The sequence below is a fragment of the Lactuca saligna genome, chromosome 5 (assembly GCF_052625555.1).
Source record: "Lactuca saligna cultivar CGN05327 chromosome 5, ASM5262555v1, whole genome shotgun sequence".
Taxonomy (NCBI): domain Eukaryota; kingdom Viridiplantae; phylum Streptophyta; class Magnoliopsida; order Asterales; family Asteraceae; genus Lactuca; species Lactuca saligna.
In genome coordinates, this window is record NC_136421.1 from 190509508 (window position 1) to 190529570 (window position 20063).

General features: G+C 41.2%; 1 protein-coding gene across 1 annotated transcript; it reads right to left on the reverse strand.

Moving 5' to 3' along the window:
* Positions 1–16351: 16351 nt before the first annotated feature.
* Positions 16352–17440, reverse strand: LOC145046072 (uncharacterized). Its single transcript, XM_078994362.1, has one exon. It carries the CDS (start codon positions 17438–17440, stop codon positions 16352–16354), a length of 1089 nt encoding a protein of 362 aa, XP_078850488.1.
* Between the last annotated feature and the right edge of the window lie 2623 nt (positions 17441–20063).

Below are 20063 nucleotides of genomic sequence, written 5' to 3' on the forward strand. Positions count from 1 at the left end.
ATCTTCTTCTGATGCTGGACTCGAGGAGTCTCCTGGGCTAATTGGGACTTCGCTCACAGGAGTTGAATGATCTGCTGGTGTTGTGGATGGCTGATACCCATGCAGTGGCGAACTAGGGCTTCCAATTTCTCCTAATTTTGGATCGAGTTCCTCCATCGTATCTTGGGCTATTCCTTCACTAGGGAACCTGACCCAAGAATTACTCAATATTGGGCCTTCACAGTGAACTTTAGCCCAATCCCATTTCCTTTTCTCTTCAAATACGACATCTCTTGATACATAAATTCTATTTCGTTTAGGGCGATACAACCGGAACGCCTTACTTCCTGCTTCGTTTCCCAAATACACCATTTGTTCACTTCTATCTCCCAACTTTGTGAGTTTATTCGTTGGTGTCTTTGCATGAGCTACACAACCGAACACTCTAAAGTGCTCCAACGTTGGCTTCATCCCCTGTAGAGCTTCATATGGAGTCATGTCTTTTACTCCTCTTGTTGGGACTCGGTTTAAAATCTGTACGGCGTGGCGAACGTCTTCTCCCCACAGTGTTTTTGGGACGTCCATGGCTTTCAGCAAGGACCTGGTGGTTTCAAGAATTTTTCGGTTCCGACGTTCTACCACCCCGTTCTGTTGAGGGGAGTAGGGTGCAGTCAATTGCCTATTGATTCCTTCCTGATTGCAGAATTCAGTGAATTCATTTGACGTGAATTCACATCCTCGATCTGTGCACAACAATTTTAATTTGTATTTCCCTTCCCTTTCTACTCGATTCTTGAACTTCTTGAAGGTAGCGAAAGCTTCACTTTTTCCTTTGATGATCGACACTCACATGTACCTACTGTAGTCATCTACCATGAGAAGGAAATACCGGTTGCCAGCTAATGTTTGGGGCGTTATAGGACCACACAAATCTGCATGAATCAGTTCAAGTGGAGAACTTGCACGCCACTGTGCTACTTTTGGAAATGGATATCGAGTCTGTTTGGCAACTAAACATCCCTCACAAATTTGTGTGGGATGCTGAATTCTTGGCACTCCCCGCACCATGTCCTATACCACCATAGACTCGATCACACGGAAGTTTACGTGACCCAATCTTGCATGCCACAGCCATGCTGTATCATCTAGGCTTGCACTAAGGCACACAGGTTGTGTTGTATGCAGGACAATCTTGTACAACCTATTCTTTGAACGTTGTACCTTCATTATCAACCTGTTGCTAGCATCATGAACCCTCAAGAATTCATGAAGCATCTCGATCTTGTATCCCACTTCTGTCATTTGTCCTAGGCTGAGTATATTATTTTTTAGGGCGGGGATGTAATATACCTCATAGATCCATCTCCAAAACGCACCTGCCCTGTTACTCTTTCATCAAGTTCTGCAAAGTATTCTCGCACCCCAGTCATGTGCTTACTGGCCGCATTATCCAAGTACCATGTATCCTTCTCATTCCCTTTTGTTGTTGGGAACACTTTGTCTTCATTAAGCAATACCCAGTCATATGTATCTTCACCCCATACAGTTAACAGAAGAGAATGTTCTTCTTCTTGCACCTGTGTTAAATTGACATCAGCTTCCTTCCTTTTGGGATTTGGGCACTCCGATGCAAAGTGTCCAAACATGTCACAATTGAAGCACTTTATGTGACTTTTGTCTCTTCCCTTTCCTCGACCATTGCTTGTATCTCGGAATGATTGGTGATTGCCTCGACCACCTCTACCCCTTGAACCTCTTCCTCGATAACCTCCTCGACCTCCCCTTTCATTAGAAGATCCACGACCTCTTCCTGCTGTACCCGGAGAGCCCTTTTGTGATTTTTAACCCATTTGCCCTTCTGATCGAGTCAACAACAAGCCTGCTTCAGCATTCGAGTTTTCACCCCGAACTCGTAGTCGATCTTCATAGGCTTTGAGTCTGCCAATAGCTTCTTCAAATGGAATTGCATCCAAGTCTGAATACTGTTCTATCGAGGCCACAAGTTGTAGAAATTTTTCTGGGACAGAATCAAGCAATTTCCTCACCAAAGTACTATCTTCCATTGTTGCACCAAGGCTGATGTATTTCGAATTTATCCCATTGAGCTTCCCTGCGAATTCATCTATGGAATCTCCTTCTTTCATCTTCAGTGCATCAAACTCGCTTTTAAGTGTGTGCAATCTCGCCTTTTGCACTCGATCTGCACCTAGGTACTGGATTTTTAAGGATTCCCACACATCCTTTGCAATTTTCTTCTTTGCTACCTGCATGAGAATGTCCTCTGGTATTGCTTGGAAGATGTAAGCTCGTTCCATCTTGTTCTTCTTCTCATCAACAGTCACTCCGACAGTTGGTTCCATGGATTCCCAAACACCTTGAGCATCCATGATAGCCTCCATCTTGATTGCCCACATGGTATAGTTTGTTGAAGTCAACAATGGACATTGGAACGACACCCCACCGTTGTCTTTTGGTACCTGTTGACTGGAACCTGTCATGTTATCGTGTCTTATGTATTTGGACATAAACAAGTAAGCTCTGATACCAAGTGTTGAATCAGGCCCCTGTAAAGATCAAAAGTAGTATACCCAAATAAAGTAAAACACAGAATTGTAGGGAAAGATTCCCAGTTTTCTCCCTTTTATTTCTGATAATTAAAACAAAGACTTACAGGCTTTAAATAGCAAAACAAACAAAGTAACTGCAAAGCTAAAACTGAATAAACGTGTGCTCCTAACTAGGTGGCAACTAAGCCACTTATTCCTATTGACAAGGTCAATTGAAGACCAAGTCAGAATTACTTTTTCTTCCACATCATTGGTATAAGTAACTATAACAAATCAACTTCTTTTTCATCAAATTCACTAAAGTCAAGAACACTTAAGTAGTTCTTTCTCAACTGACAGCCTCATTCACGACATCGGTGACCCTCATCGCCTTTCCTCCACCTTCATCGCCCTTCAAGCGACCGCTTCCGTTTCTCTCCATAGGTCTGATTCTCTTCTCTCTTTCTTTGTTCTTTCTCCCTCTCTTTTTGCTGTGTGTTTTGTGAAAGAATTGTGCAATTAGTTACTTATACCGATGATGTCTGAATTTGATGAAAAAGAAGTTGATTTGTTTTCTCAAGCTTAAGTGTTCTTGACTTTAGTGAATCTATAATATTGTGATTAGTTGCTTATACTTTCAGTCTTTTAAAATAAAAAAGAGTTTCTTATATTTTTATGGGTAATTGGAATATATGAAAATAATAGACAATACATGATTAATCTTGAATTGTGCCAACTTCCCCTCAATGAAATTGAAGTGTTCTTTGCCTGATTGTGTGTTTAGTTGCTTATACTTGTGTGCTCATGAAAATTTGATGAAAAAAATGTTCATATACTTTTGTGAATAATTGGGTTATATTAAAAGGATGTTCACATTTCAGTCAATACATCGATGTTCTTGAATTGTGCAGACTCCTCGTTTATGAATTCAAAGTGTTCTTCGATTGATTGTATATATAGTTGCTTGTACCTTTCAATGAGAATTTGATAAAAACTAGGTTGATTTTTTGGTGACAGTGCATGAATGTTCTTGAATTATTTGATTGCACCTCCACACACATCCATCATTGTTCTAACAGTTTCACCTTACCACAGTCCGATAGCGATGACAATTCAGTTAGTTTTTTGTGATGATGATTTACAACTACATATGACCAAAAAAGCAAAAGAATTTCTTGAGATTCTTGAAAATACCCATAGGAGTAGTTTCTATAAGGTATGTTGTCTTTTTTCGTCATAGGAGAGATACGTAGTTTAGTGTCTAGAAAGTGTTATAATTGGTTGCCTCTTAGATGACCATGCATTTGCAGCACCACATAAAAAAAATAAAAAACATAACCTAAAGTACTTCATTGATTGTCATGATCACCTGCATAGTCACTGTCAGAATAAGCCACCAACGTCTTACTACCATTTCTTTTATAGTAAATCCCCAGATGTATAGTGCCTCTAACAAATCACAACACCATTTCCGTTGCTGCAAAGTGTTGTTCAGTAGGAGTGTCTATATACCTACTTAACAAATTGACGACAAACATGAGCATCAGGTCTTATTACTTGCTAAGACATGAATATCCCAACTTGAAAATATGTTGTTATTTCTTTTAATTCAATAAACAAAAATGAAAATAAGATGCTATAAACACTTGAATGAAAGTACCTTGCTATTTCATACATCAGGATATTGTTTGCAATTTTAGAACATATGTAATTTGCTTATATGTTACATAGGTACTAATTGTGTAATATTCAATATAAATCCCAATTATATATAGCATTGTACATTAAAAATATTTTCGTTAAATCCAATATTTAAACATGTGATGCTGATCTGCTTGGCATGTGATAAACACATTTTGTTTATAATCGTAATCCAACGTCATACATTCTTTGCCAGAAACTAGGACATTAATGGTCTTATTCTACTCAAAATAAGCATCAAATATTTTTATATTTTTATATTAACAATTTAATAAAAACAAAAATCAGAATATTTTTATATTTGTATATGGAACGATAATATAATTATTTGATAAGAGCCATCATAAACTTCCATCAAACATTTAGTATGCATCCTTGGAGCATTTAATCCCGTAATTAATCGAATGAATAAAAAATGATAATTTTGGTCTTGACATGTTTTTTCAAAAGCTCCATTCACACAATCAATAAAGAGGCAACCTGAAAAGATGGAAAAAATTAGTTTAATCCAACAATTAAAATTTCTAGCCACAAATGCAAAATCATTTCTAAATTGTCCATGAGTTTTGATTGAATTGGAACTAATCTAATGTAATTTTCAAAAACATTTCGAAGAGAGATCTCTTCCATAATGATCTGGAAGACTCTGGAACATTATGAAAGATTATGCAAATCATGGAGGAGTCTAGAATATGCCAAAATACTCTAGAATATTCTAGAACGACATGGAAACTGTGGAAGGTTATTGAACATTCTAGAAGACAATGGAATGTCATAGGCTTCTCTAGAACATGGTAGAATGTTCTGAAAACATATGAAATGTAACACCGTAACATTTCAAAACAATTTTTCGCATTTTATAAAATCACGATTCATTTAATATTCATAAAAACACCCATGTATAAATACAATTCATGTCATACAAAAATCCCAAGATCTCATAACATAAAATCCCGTGTGTGTGTACTGATCAAGTCGGCGCCTTCCCACAGTCGTCACTAGTACCTGAAACAAATAACACCAAACACTGTAAGCACAAAACTTAGTGAGTTCCTCAAAATACCACATATAACACATATTAGCCACTCGAGGCTATAACTCTGTGGGTCAGTGCACCCAAACTCTGTGAACCCTCAGGTTCTAACTTTGTAAACTTGCACAACATAAATCACAAAGAATAATGCAGCGCAACACACAACACATATATATAGCATACAAGCACTGTATCATATAACTCTAGTTACCTACTCAAGGTAAAGTATAGTGAGAAGACTCACCTCGTGTATCTCGATAACTTGCAAATCCCTGAAATCACTCGTTCTCGATCCCTCGTACTATAATCTTCCTATAATACAATATATCTCTAATTAACACTTTTACAACAAAGGTTGACTAGCCCTATCAAGTCAACATTGGTCAACGGTCAACTTTGACCGGACTCGGCGAGTGCACCAAAGCAACTCGGTGAGTCTAATTCGTCCACTGACTCCCTTGGATATTTCTTGGCACGTCCAACACTCCCTAACTCGACGAGTTTCCACCTGGCTTGAATCGCAGGGCAACCACGAGTCAACTCGCCGAGTCTCAAGAACAACTCGGCGAGTTCCGGCTTGACTCAACCCCATATTGACTCTTCCTGACTCACTGGGTTATCCCTCAACCTAGCGAGTCCACTCACTGAACATATTACGTGAAACCCCAACCCTACACGCCGAGTCCCAAGAACAACTCGGCGAGTTCATGCCATGCACACACTTTTATTAACCTTCTGAGGTCAGATCTGCTTTCCCAAACCCTAGATCTGGCCCTCCCAAGCATGAATGTCACGTAAAGTTCGAAGCTTGATGCTTGATTAACCCTCACAAGACATAAAAAGGATATATTGACCCAAAAATAACCACCTAGGTCCAATGACTCCATAATAACCCAAAAAGCTCCAATGGTTAAGGTCTCTGGACCTCTTTAAGTCCAGATCCATGGCACAACTCAAAGAGGGACCATTTGCTTCACATAATCACTCTCCAAAAGGGGTATAAAACCCTAACTCTAAAGATCAACCCTATAACTGAAGGAGATTCGAACCCTTACCTCAAAATGAAGCCTCTGGACTCTAGATCTGCTGTAATCTCCCTTTCTCCTTGCTCTTGCCACCTTCCTCTTGCTAAACAAGGAATACATAGGCCCAAAAGTGACTTCCTCTCTCCCAAAACGAATTAGCTCTCTTAGGGTTCTCTCAAGGGACTAGTAGCCGCAAATGGGAGGCTATAAGTTCCCTTAAATAGGCTCCAAACCCGGGGAATTAGGGTTTCATTAAACAGCATGGACTCGCCGAGTCCACTCCTTGGACTCGCCAAGTCTAGACGCGAATCCTTGTCCAAATCACGATCCTACTCGGCAAGTTTGAGCTCCAACTCGCCGAGTCTCCTCACAAAATAATAACAAATATAAGAATGAATACTACCTGGGGATCCGGGCTGTTACAATTCTCCCCCACTAGAACTAGACTTCGCCCTCGAAGTCTCGCTCTGCAAATAGCTCCGGATGCTGCTCGCGCATCTCACGCTCCGGCTCCCAGGTCTTTCGATGCTGCCACTGAACCAAAACCAAGGGTACCTCCTTGTTCCTCAGAACCTTGATTTTCCGATCTCTGATTGCCACTGGTCTCTCAACATAATTCAGGCTCGCATCCACCTGAATATCCTCTAATGGAACCACTGCCGACTCATCGGCTATACACTTACGCAATTGCGGCACATGGAAAGTGTCGTGAATCTGCCCCAACTCTGTTGGCAATTCCAATCGATAGGCTACCCTGCCTATCCTCGCGATCACCCGAAATGGACCAATATATCGGGGCCCCAACTTGCCCCTCTTCCTGAATCGAATCACTCCTTTCCAAGGAGAGACCTTCAGGAGCACAAAGTCGCCGACCTGAAACTCAAGCTCGGACCGGCGTCTGTCCGCATAAATCTTCTGTCGACTCTGAGCGGTCAATAAACTTTGTCTGACCAGCTGGATCTGCTCTGTCGTCTGAAGTACGATCTCGGTGTTGCCCATAACACGCTGTCCGACTTCTCCCTAGCAAATGGGGGTCCGACACCTCCTTCCATACAACAGCTCAAAGGGTGGCATACCAATGCTCGAATGATGGTTGTTATTGTAAGAAAAGTTTTCCAAGGGCATGTACGTATCCCAACTTCCCCGAAATCCAATACACATGCCCGGAGCATGTCCTCGAGTGTCTGAATCATCCGCTCACTCTTTCCGTCTGTCTGGGGGTGATATGTGGTACTAAAATGCAACCTAGTACCTAGCTCCTCATGAAACTTCTTCCAAAATCTGGAAGTGAAACGTACATCCCGGTCTGAGACAATCGAGATCGGCACCCCATGCCGAGATACCACTTCCCTCACGTACATCTCTGCTAACTTTTATGCAGAGGAGCTCTCACTAATAGCAAGGAAGTGAGCGCTCTTCGTCAATCTGTCCACAATCACCTAAATTGCATCGACTCCCCTCGCAGTCCTTGGCAACTTGGTGATAAAATCCATGGTAATCTATTCCCACTTCCATTCGGGAACCTCCAACGGCTACAACCTACCATGCGGTCTCTGGTGCTCGGCCTTAACCCTACGGTAGGTTAAGCACCTCTCAACAAACCACGCAACATCCCTCTTCATACAGGGGCACCAATACTCCCTCCTCAGATCCAAATACATCTTAGTGGCCCCAGGATGGATCGAGAATTTCGACGGATGAGCTTCTTCCATCAAAATGGAACGCGTCCCTCCCACAAACGGCACCCAAATCCGTCCCTGAAATGTCATAAGCCCCCGTCCATCGGTGACGAACTCCAATACCAACCCTACCACTCGCTCCTTCTTCTGTTTCTCTGTCCTCACGTCCTCAGCCTGTGCTCCACGAATGGTGTCCAACACCGGAGCCATCACGGTCAAACACAAACATACACCTCGCAACGGGGCGCTCTCCACCCTGCGACTCAGGGCGTTGGCTACCATATTAGCCTTGCCCGGATGGTACAGGATCTCACAATCATAGTCCTTAACCACATCCAACCACCTCCTATGCCTCATATTTAGGTTGGGAAGATCCATCACGTATTTCAGGCTCTTATGGTCCGTGTATATCGTACACCGAACCCCATAAAGATAGTGACGCCAAATTTTGAGGGCGAACACTACTGCCCCCAACTCTAGGTCATGGGTGGGATACCTCGTCTCATGTGACTTCAGCTGCCTCGATGCGTAAGTTATCACATGCCCTCTCTGCATCAGCACCGCTCCCATCCCCAAGATCGATGCATCACAGTATACCACAAAGTCCTCCATTCCCTCCAGGAGGGCTAACATCGGGGCCTCGCATAACCTTTGGCGAAGCGTCTCAAAGGAGGCCTGCTGCTCGGGGCCCCCATGAAAAAGCGATACCCTTCCAGGTCAATCTGGTGAGTGGAACTACGATCTTAGAGAAATCCTTGATAAATCTCCGATAATAACCGGCCAACCCTAGAAAACTCTTGATCTCGGAGGGTGACCTCGGCACCTCCCATCTCGTCACTACCTCAACTTTGGCCGGGTCGACCAATCTCCCTTTCTGGTTAACGAGATGCCCCAGAAACTGGACCTCTCGCAACCAGAAATCACACTTGGAGAATTTGGCATAAAGCCTCTCCGATCTCAAAACTCCGAGGATCTCCCTCAAATGCTCCTCGTGCTGCTCTCTAGATCTCGAATATACCAAGATGTCATCGATGAATACAATCACTGATTGATCCAACATTGGCTTGCACACTCGGTTCATGAGAACCATGAACACTGCCGAGGCATTAGTGAGCCCGAAAGGCATCACCACAAACTCGTAATGCCCATAACTCGTCATGAATGCTGTCTTCTGGATGTCCTCATCTCGTACCCTCACCTGATGGTATCCAGACCTCAAATCGATCTTGGAGAACCAAGATGCTCCCTGTAACTGATCGAACAAATCATCGATCCTCGGCAACGAGTAACAGTTCTTGACCGTCAGCTTGTTCAACTCCCGGTAATCAATGCACATCCGGTGTGAACCATCCTTCTTCTTAACAAAAAGGATAGGCGCTCCCCAGGGCGAGCTGCTCGGCCGAATAAACCCCTTTCCCAACAGCTCCTGAAGCTGTGAGGACAACTCTTGTATCTCTGAAGGTGCAAGGCGATATGGCACCTTGGCAATAGGCGCGACTCCCGGAACCAAATCGATACTGAACTCCACTTGCCTCACGGGAGGCACACCCGGAAACTCCTCTGGAAAGACATCTGGAAACTCACACACTATCGGAACCTCCTTCACTGACCTCGGCCTCTTGGAATCAACCCGCATATCCATCACGTACGCCACAAAACCCTTACAGCCCTGCTGTAGACACTGCCTCACCCTAGCGGCCGAACAAAACGCGGATCCAGAATGGGTACCCTCGCCGTACACCGTAAGAACTCCCCCACTAGGGTCTCGTATGGTCACCAGATGTCGCTCGCAGTCGATAACCGCACCGAATCTGCTCAACCAGTCCATGCCCACAATGACACAGACATCACCCATCGCAATAGGAACCAAATCAATCGGGAACTCAACATCGAAAATCTCGAGTACGCACCCGCAGATCACCTCTATGGAATATATCACCCTTTCGTCAGCTATGGAAACCCTCAGAGGCCGACTCAGCGCCTCGCGACTAACACTCATATGCTGACTAAAAGCCAAAGATACAAAAGACCGACTCGCACCCGAGTCAAATAACACCAAGGCTGGTACAGAATTCACAGGAAAAGTACCTACGCATAACATAATATAAGCATAATATCTCAATCATTAAAATAAATACACGAAAGAATACATACCATCCACGACATCGGGCGCTGCGTGGACCTCCTCCGCGGTCAACTGAAAGGCTCTCCCTCGTGCCCTCGGCCTTCACTGGCCGACTCTCGGTAACTCAGATGGCGGCAGGGGCAGATCCTTGAGGTGTTCCCTGAGCTGATCCCCGCAACTGCGGACACTCCGCCTTCCGGTGTCCGGCTTGGTTGCAATGAAAACATACTGCAAACCCCTTGGGGCATTCCTTGGCCATATGCCCCTCCTTGCCATATTTGTAGCAATATCCAGCTCTACATACTCCATCGTGACCCTTGTCGCACTTTCCACAAGTGTGGCCCTTCTGGCTCCCAGATTTGGGATCAGCAGGCTTGGCCCGCTTGGCTGCCGGCTGGGACTGTGCCGGTCGCCGATCCCTCCCCTGAGACTCCGCCTCCTCCCTGGCCTGAGTCTTTAGCTCAATCTCCCTCTTCCGGGCATTTTCATGAAGCTCGGCAAATGTCCGGTATGAGGAGTTCGCCACGAACTCCTGAATATCTTGCCTCAAAATACTCAAATATCGGCTCATGCATGCCTGCTCAGTGGACACGTGCTAAGGGCAGAACATCGCCCTCTTGTGGAACATCCTGGTAATCACCGTAACAGACTCAGTACCCTGCTTAAGGGTCAGAAACTCCTGGGCCAAACGCTCCCTCTCCACCTAGGGAACGTACTCATCTCGGAACATGGCAGTGAACCTCTCCCAGGTCATTACCGCAAGCTCAGCAAGCGAAAAGTGCGCTGTCACAAACTTCCACCAGTCCTTCGCTCCCAAGCGAAGCTGGTTCAGTGCGAACTGGACTCTCAAATGCTCAGGAGATAAGCAAGTGGAGAAACACCCCTCCATGTCTGAAATCCACCTCATAGCCGCCACCAGGTCCTGGGTCCCATCAAACTCTGGCGGCTTCGTGTTGCTGAACTCTCGGAATAGCAACGCATCACCACCCTGTGGCCTCGCAGCAGCAACAACTGCAATGGCCGCCGCAACAGCAGCCTCAGAAAGAGCAGCATAACGCTCGTCAAATGTGTCAATCAGCGTGGTCTTAATATACCCGAACATCTCTGGTATCTCTGCCCTGATGGACGTAGCCACCTCCTCGTGGATGATCCGGCGGATCTCCTCATCACTAGCCCCACTGCTCTCTGGCATAAGACGTGTCCTCACCATGATCTACCTCTAAAATACAACATACGATAAATTAGAATCCATTCGAGCATACTCACACTCGATAAATCTTCCCTCCTTGATCCTTGGCATTCCGAAGGTTCTTACTTGAACTGTACACCGCCCCGGTGCTTTCAGTAGTATGGGACCAATACTACTGTCCACATCGTTTCAGTATACACCCCAAATCCTCCTCTTCGGATCCCAAATTCCAAGAACTCTATCACTCTCTAACAGATCTCTCATAAGCTCCTTGTTGCTACCTATTCACTCTCAAGCATCTCATAGCAGCTCACCTCTCCCTAGGCTAAGGCATCACAAATTAGGGAACTCTAGCCCTAATAGGAATATCTAGCCTACTCTAGCAAGAGAATACATTGTAAACATATAATGTAAGGGTATTTTGGGAAATCATCGTTCGGGCGCTGACTGATCGTACACACGTTTCTACTCTGAGTTTCTCTAAAATCTTTTACTTCTTTTAGAAAATTTGGTTCTCTTTTGAAAATATTTTTCCAAATCCTCAGTTTGAGTTCAAATACTCCCGAAGGTGTACCCGAATCCCTCAAACCATGGATCTGACACCAACTTGTAACACCGTAAAAGTTCAAAACAATTTTTCGCAGTTTATAAAATCATGATTCATTTAATATTCATAAAAACACCCATGTTTTAAATACAATTCGTGTCATACAAAAATCCCAAGATCTCATAACATAAAATCCTGTGTGTGTGTGTACTAATCAAGCTAGCGCCTTCCCACGGTCGTCACTAGTACCTGAAACAAATAACACCAAACACTGTAAGCACAAAACTTAGTGAGTTCCTCAAAATACCACATATAACACATATTAGCCACTCGAGGCTATAACTCTGTGGGTCAGTGCACCCAAACTCTGTGAACCCTCAGGTTCTAACTTTGTAAACTTGCACAACATAAATCACAAAGAATAATGCAGTGCAACACACAACACATATATATAGCATACAAGCACTGTATCATATAACTCTAGTTACCTACTCAAGGTAAAGTATAGTGAGAAGACTCACCTCGTGTATCTCGATAACTTGCAAATCCCTGAAATCGCTCGTGCTCGATCCCCCGTACTATAATCTTCCTATAATACAATATATCTCTAATTAAAACTTTTACAACAAAGGTTGACTAGCCCTATCAAGTCAATATTGGTTAACTCTCATCAACGATCAACTTTGACCGGACTCAGCGAGTGCACCAAAGCAACTCGGCGAGTCTAACTCGTTCACTGACTCCCTTGGATCTTTCTTGGCATGTCTAGCACTCCCTAACTCGATGAGTTTCCACCTGGCTTGAATCGCAGGGCAACCACGACTCAACTCGCCGAGTCTCAAGAACAACTCGGCGAGTTCCGGCATGACTCAACCCCATATTGACTCTTCCTGACTCACTGGGTTATCCCTCAACCTGGCGAGTCCACTCACTGAACATATTACGTGAAACCCCAACCCTACTCGTCGAGTCCCAAGAACAACTCAGCGAGTTCTTGCCATGCACACACTTTTATTGACCTTCTGAGGTCAGATCTGCTTTCCCAAACCCTAGATCTGGCCCTCCCAAGCATGAATGTCACGTAAAGTTCGAAGCTTGATGCTTGATTAACCCTCACAAGACATAAAAAGGATATATTGACCCAAAAATAACCACCTAGGTCCAATGACTCCATAATAACCCAAAAAGCTCCAATGGTTAAGGTCTCTGGACCTCTTTAAGTCCAGATCCATGGCACAACTCAAAGAGGGACCATTTGCTTCACATAATCACTCTCCAAAAGGGGTATAAAACCCTAACTCTAAAGATCAACCCTATAACTGAAGGAGATTTGAACCCTTACCTCAAAATGAAGCCTCTGGACTCTAGATCTGCTGTAATCTCCCTTTCTCCTTGCTCTTGCCACCTTCCTCTTGCTAAACAAGGAATACATAGGCCCAAAAGTGACTTCCTCTCTCCCAAAACGAATTAGCTCTCTTAGGGTTCTCTCAAGGGACTAGTAGCCACAAATGGGAGGCTATAAGTGCCCTTAAATAGGCTCCAAACCCGGGGAATTAGGGTTTCATTAAACAGCGTGGACTCGCTGAGTCCACTCCTTGGACTCGCCGAGTCCGGACGTGAATCCTTGTCCAAATCGCGATCCTACTCGGCGAGTTTGAGCTCCAACTCGCCGAGTCTCCTCACAAAATACTAAAAAATATACGAATGAATAATACCTGGGAATCCGGGCTATTACATGAAAGCTTAGAGTATAATAGATAATTCTAGAGTTATCTAGTAAATAGTAAGTCTATAGTAGTATCTAGAAGCTTCCTAATAGGGTTATAAATATGTGTGGAACTCATTTTCCCGGAATCATCCAAAAGGCACTCAAAGAAAGAAAAATGTAGAGGTGTCAAAATGTAATTTTTTCTCAAGTGGTCGTAATATGATAATTTTGTTTCACATATAAACAATCGTGTTCAACACATCCATCTCTAAACATTCTACCACTTTTGGCCTTGTGTGATTTACAAGAAAAGTTTTTAAATCTCTTACTCCGTCATTAAACAATTTTGTCAAATCTTTATTCCCCCTTTTCTACACAATTTACGATAACTCAAGTTACTTCGTGCACCATGATATCTAATAAAAATACCAATAACTTCCCTATTCATGAAAGAGATTATTTACCAATATTTTGTCACGCTAATGGACTTGCACAACTCTTATGAGAGTAAAACAATGACTCGGGTCTATTATTTCAGGAATTTTTCAAGTTTGTGAGGAAAAAAATATTATATTCACAAATTACAATCTAAAACCAAGTGGTGAAATATTATTTAATTGAATTCACTCCCTATTAAGACTATCGACATTTTTAATAGGAATATTCCATTTTTTTTTGCAAATCTCAACATGCAGTCCCAAATATCCCAAATTGAGACCAAATATCTTCATTCTAATATCTTCCATAATTCTTTGAACAACAAATTCAACAGAATTAGTTTCTCTCCCGAAAATTCTTTTGTTCCTCTCATTCCAGATATGATAAACTGAAGCAGCCAAACACATTTCTTGATAAAATTCTCAATAGTCTTCTTCTTAAGGGAAAATTGAAGTTGATGAATTAACTCAAACCAGTTCCCAGGCTTATGATTGATGTTAACCTGCTTCTTAATCGACATCCAAACTTCCATAGGAAAATTACACAAAAAAAAAAAATAAGTGACAATGAGAATCAACTAGACCATTACAGAAAGCACAGAATAAGTCATTAGACTCCTTCCATCTCTTCATGCTGTCTTGAGTTCTAAGTCTACCAAGGATAGCTAACCAAAGAATAAAACAATGATTAGCAATTCTATTATGAGATCATTCTAGTTAACTTTAGCTCCTTGAATAATTAACGAAGAAGAAACTTGATTAACATCAAAAGGGAAAAACTCTTTCTTCCCATTCATCCATAGCACCACATCCTTTTTATCTCTCACAAGTCAAGGAATTTGGTACTCTCCCACCTGAGGAATCAATCTCAACCACTCCTACGTCTAATTCCAATTCTCATGATTAATCACAATACTATTTTTATCCCGTATATTAAATCCAGCATTCGCTATTTCCCTATGAGACAGAACATAACTTAAAGGACCTAGCTGATGCCAATTATCAAACCACATGAACGTACCATCACCATTTCCAATCTGATTATAAAAAGAATCACGAAGAAAAGGTTTAATCTTTATTAAATTTCTCCAACTCCAACTCATCTTATCCTTCAACCCCACATCCCAGAAACTTCTTCCTTCAAGAATATACTAATTAATCCATTTAACCCACAAAGAATTGTGACCACTTAAGATTTTCCATATTCTACTAGAAAGAAGAGCAATATTCCAATCATTTAGATTCTTTAGGCCCAAACCACCATAAATCTTTGGTTTACAGATTTCCCTCCAAGAAACTTTAGCCACTCCCTTTCTGTTCTCACCACTACTCTAAAGGAAGTTCCTCATAATTTTCTCAATCTCAGAAGTAATGGCTTTTGGTAATAGCAACACAGACGCCCAATACACAGGAATGGAAGCAAGCACAGAGCTAATTAACTGAAACCTTCCAGCATAAGACAAAGATTTATTCTTCCAATCAGTGAGATTCTTGCAGTCCCTGTTGAACAAACTAGTAGATATCAAAGGAATGCCTAAGTACTTCATAGGAAGCTTTCCTTCAATGAATGGAAGAATATCCAAAATCGCTCTTTTGAACAGCTCCTTGACATTACCAAAGTATATATGACTTTTAGACAAATTGGGAATCAGCCCAACAGCCCCTGCAAGCTCATCCATAGCCCATTTAATAATTCTAACAGAGCTAGAATTACCATGGCAGAATAACATCAAGTCATCAGCAAAGCAAAGATGGGTAATTTCTTGAGCTCTACAACGCCAATGATATTTAACTCCTTCATTCTCCATGATACATCTCTTTAACATAAGATTAAAAATTTCAATCACAAGAGTGAACAAATAAGGTGAAAGAGGACAACCTTGCCTCAACCCTCTCTTCCCTTTAAAGAAAACATGAAAATTCCCATTAATATTAATCATGAAGGGTGAAGTCGTCACACAATTCATGATCCATGCATTCATCGTATCATGAAATCCAAAAGCATCCAAAATAACTTTAAGAAAATTCCAATTTACAGTATCGTATGCCTTTTGGATATCCACTTTCAAAGCACAACGGGCCTATCCTCTTCTAATATGATAACCACGCACAAGCTCTTGGGATAAAAGGATATTATCAAGGATAGATCTCCTTGGAATGAATGCAGACTGATTATCAGAGACCAAAGACCCAAGGCTATCACGGATTCAATTCACAATTATTTTACTAATACACTTATAAACCACATTACAGTAGGAAATTGGTCTATAATCTCCAACTTTTCCCGGAGTTTGCACTTTAGGAACAAGATCAATCACAATTGCATTAATCTCCCTTAGAATAATCTTTTTGTTGAAGAATTCCTTCACAGCTTTGCAAAAGTCATCCCCCCACAATGGCCCAAGCAGCTTTAAAGAACTTAGAAGAGTATCCATCCGGACTTGGAGCTTTATCATCTCCAACAACGAATAAAGCAACTCTTATTTCTTCACATGAAACCTCTCTAATCATACCCAAAGCATGTGAATGATCAACTTTATTTACAAAAAGGCTACTCGGATCTCTGATAAGCTTAACAGAATGTTCAATCCCAAGAAACTCACTGAAGTAGTCAACAATCTTTTTACTGACTTCATCTCCTTCCCACCAATTACCATACCTATCCATAATTTTTTCAATTCTATGTCTATTTATCTTTCCTTTAACAACCTTGTGAAAATAAGCCGAGTTACAATCACCCTCTTTTAACCATTGAACCTTAGCCCTTTGCTTCAAATAACTTTCCTCTTCTTCTCCGGCTTTAATGAAAGCTTGTAAATAAATTCCTTCAACACTTTGAATTTCTTCATTAAACGGATCACCATCAAGCTCCGTTTGAATTCTATCTAACTCTTCACGACATTTCTGAACTTTTTCTCCATAATTTCCTTGATCCACCATCAGCTTACGAAGAGGCTTCTTAAGAATCTTCAATTTTTGGCACAACCGAAACATATCAAAACCATCCACATGAGTGTTCCAATATATAGCAACTATGGGGATAAAATGATCCCTCAAAGTAATAGCATTAACAAATTTACAAGGTCTGCCTCTGAATTTCTTTTTCATCGGGAATTTAACAATCATTGGGCTATGATCAGAATTACGGTATGACTGAAAGTTAGCAAAAACACATGGAAAATCTTCAATGAACTTAAAATTCCCCATCACACGATCCAGATTTTTAAGGACCCCATTATTCTTTTTTGGTGTTTGATTCCAATTGAAATGAATACCATTTTTGTTCAAATCTTGAACTTCAATTTTATTCATACACTCATTAAAATTAGCCATCCCTCTCGATAAAACTGAACTTCCAGCAGTAGAATCCAGAAGATCCCTTGTCATATTAAAATCACCAGCAAGTATCCAGGGTAAATTATCAACCACGCTTTTATGCTTTTCAAGATCACACCATAACCTCCTATCCATATGATAATTGCACGCATAAAATGAAAGAAGCAAAAATCCTTTCTCTCTTTAATGAAAATGATTTTACAATGCATAACTTGATCAAAAGAATCAACAGGCATAACAACCATCTTTTGTGGATCCCAACCAATAATAATATGTGTACCCTTATTACTATACTCATGATTAGAGATCCACATCCAATTACCAAAAATTGAACTACAGTTCCTTTGAAGCTTGTCAAACCGGACTTGAGATTCAAGAATGGCAAAAAGAGATAACTTATTATTTCTAATAATATTTTTTATTTCCTCATGCTTAGGCCTGAGATTAGCACCTCTCACATTCCAGCAACCAAAACTTATCGTCATTGATCAATAACTTGAGATTTGGTGTTAGACTCTTGGACACCACCAGTGATAATCTCTTGATCCATTTCATCAATGTAAGAAAGATCCCTCGAAATCATTTCATCATTTAGAACATCAAAAGGATTTTTAGAAATAAAATCCTCTTGATTATCCTTCCCAGAAGTAGATCCAACATTATCAAAATTTGTACTTTCACTTCCATTTGTTTTTTGGGAACATACACTTTCTTGTTTTCAACTGTTTTCTTTTGCTCTTCAACTTTCTTCGAATTAAAATTATCAATTACATTCCCGACTCTATCACCCAATTTATCCTTGGGTATAAAAACCCCCATTCCATTTGCTTTTCCATTTTTACCCTCCTTTGATTGAAATGCCCCTGCTTCCTTCGCATCTTTTTTAAGGTTTCCCACTGCAAACTTCGAAAAACTTCCATTATTATTCCTGTTACCAGCCCCTTTATTGCTTTGCACCTCTTTAGAATTCATCTTTTGACTTCCTTGATCTTTCGCTTGTTTTCCTTTTAATTTTCCTTGATTAACAACATCTTTGTTAATCTCTTCTTTAGCATTAACATTATCCCCTTCATTAACAAGAATTGTATTTTTTTTCCAGAGATTTAATGAGATCCACCTTGCCATTATCTTGTAAAACCATGTTAGAACTTAATTGCTTTCCTTTATTATTTTTCTTAGTAACGAACACAAATCCATCTTCATTAGCTTTATCTGTCCTACTTTTAACTTCCTCTATTTTGTCTTCATTTCCTTTTCCTCTTGAATCCAAACTGTTTAAGATTCCGCAGTTGCTGTTCTTATGGCCATACACTTTGCAATGCGTACACACATCAGGTCTCCAAGCGTATTCAACCCTGCATTTAGACTCTACTTTTTCACCTGTTCCAAAATCAATTGAAACAACACTTATCTCCTTCAGCTAATCAGTTTCTGTTGACATTTCAACTAGAAATCTCATGAAAGCAGGCCTGCCCCAATGCTCCTTACACATCTTTTGTGTTACCTTATCCATGGTAATCGGCTTTCCAATTTGATTGGCAATTAGCGTGACACCCTTGTTATTCCAGTATTCCAATGGCACATTAAAAACCTTGACCCAAACAGGAACAGAGCTAATGTGATGTTTACTCAAAATCAATCCAGGTCTCCATCTTTGAATTAACAAAGGAACACTGTTGATAAGCCAAGGTCCTCCTTCAAGAACATTCATCATACCCTCTTTAGAGTCAAATTTGATGAAGAATAACCCTTCATCATTTACCATAATATCTTTAAGTCCAAAGATTTACCACATCTTGAAGGTGAAGTACTTCATAGTGGGGAATGCAAGCTTCTTCCCCACAGAGAAACCATAAAGAGTGGCATGGTAAGGAGCTCCTCCAAGAATTAAGTCCGCATATGGTAATTCAACTTTACCAACAGGTTTTCCATCTGTTTTAGGGATAAATTTAATGTTGAGATCCACCACAGAACTTGAATTCTCAACAATTCTCGCATAAGTTTTCCTGTTTATCTCATTAACAATTGTAGTAGCTGGAGAAATTTTAGATTTTGGATTACCTTCAACAATCATTGGATCATTATCACATTTTAAGTCCAGGAAGTTACTCCCCTGTTTCGCTTTCAACACCAAATCTGGATCACCATTCAATTTATTGCCATCATTCGAACCCTCATTCATGACTTTATCATTACCATTAACACAAGAAGAAGAAACCACTACTTCAGGGATTGAGGAAGAAAAAGACGGCAAAATTGACTTCACAGGGATCGACTCCTTAACAGGGGATGAACCAACCACGAGCAACCAGTTTTATACCCAAAATACCCTTATCGCTAATAGCATCATTCACAGTAGACGAAATCAAAGGATTGGACTTACCGGCCATCGATTTAGACGAATTGAAACCTTCGACCATATCAGAAGTTGCTTGAATCAACACCAAACCCCTTTCCTCCACCAATTCATTAGTTGTTTTGTTACTCTCATCTGATTGGAATTGAACCCGTTGTGAATCACATTATCCATGACTTTTAATTCTGATTTGATGAAGTTTGGATTTGCATTCTCCTTGCCATATCCCGATTTGATAACCTCTCGGACTGCAGCTCTTAAAACAATCTTCGATCCATCCTTAACACTCTTCGATTCCAAAAAATTCTTCTCCACCATATTCCGATCAATACAATATTTAATTTTCTCCTTCATTCTCGGAGGTTTATGAGTAAGGAGATAACTCCTTATGAATTACCCTTC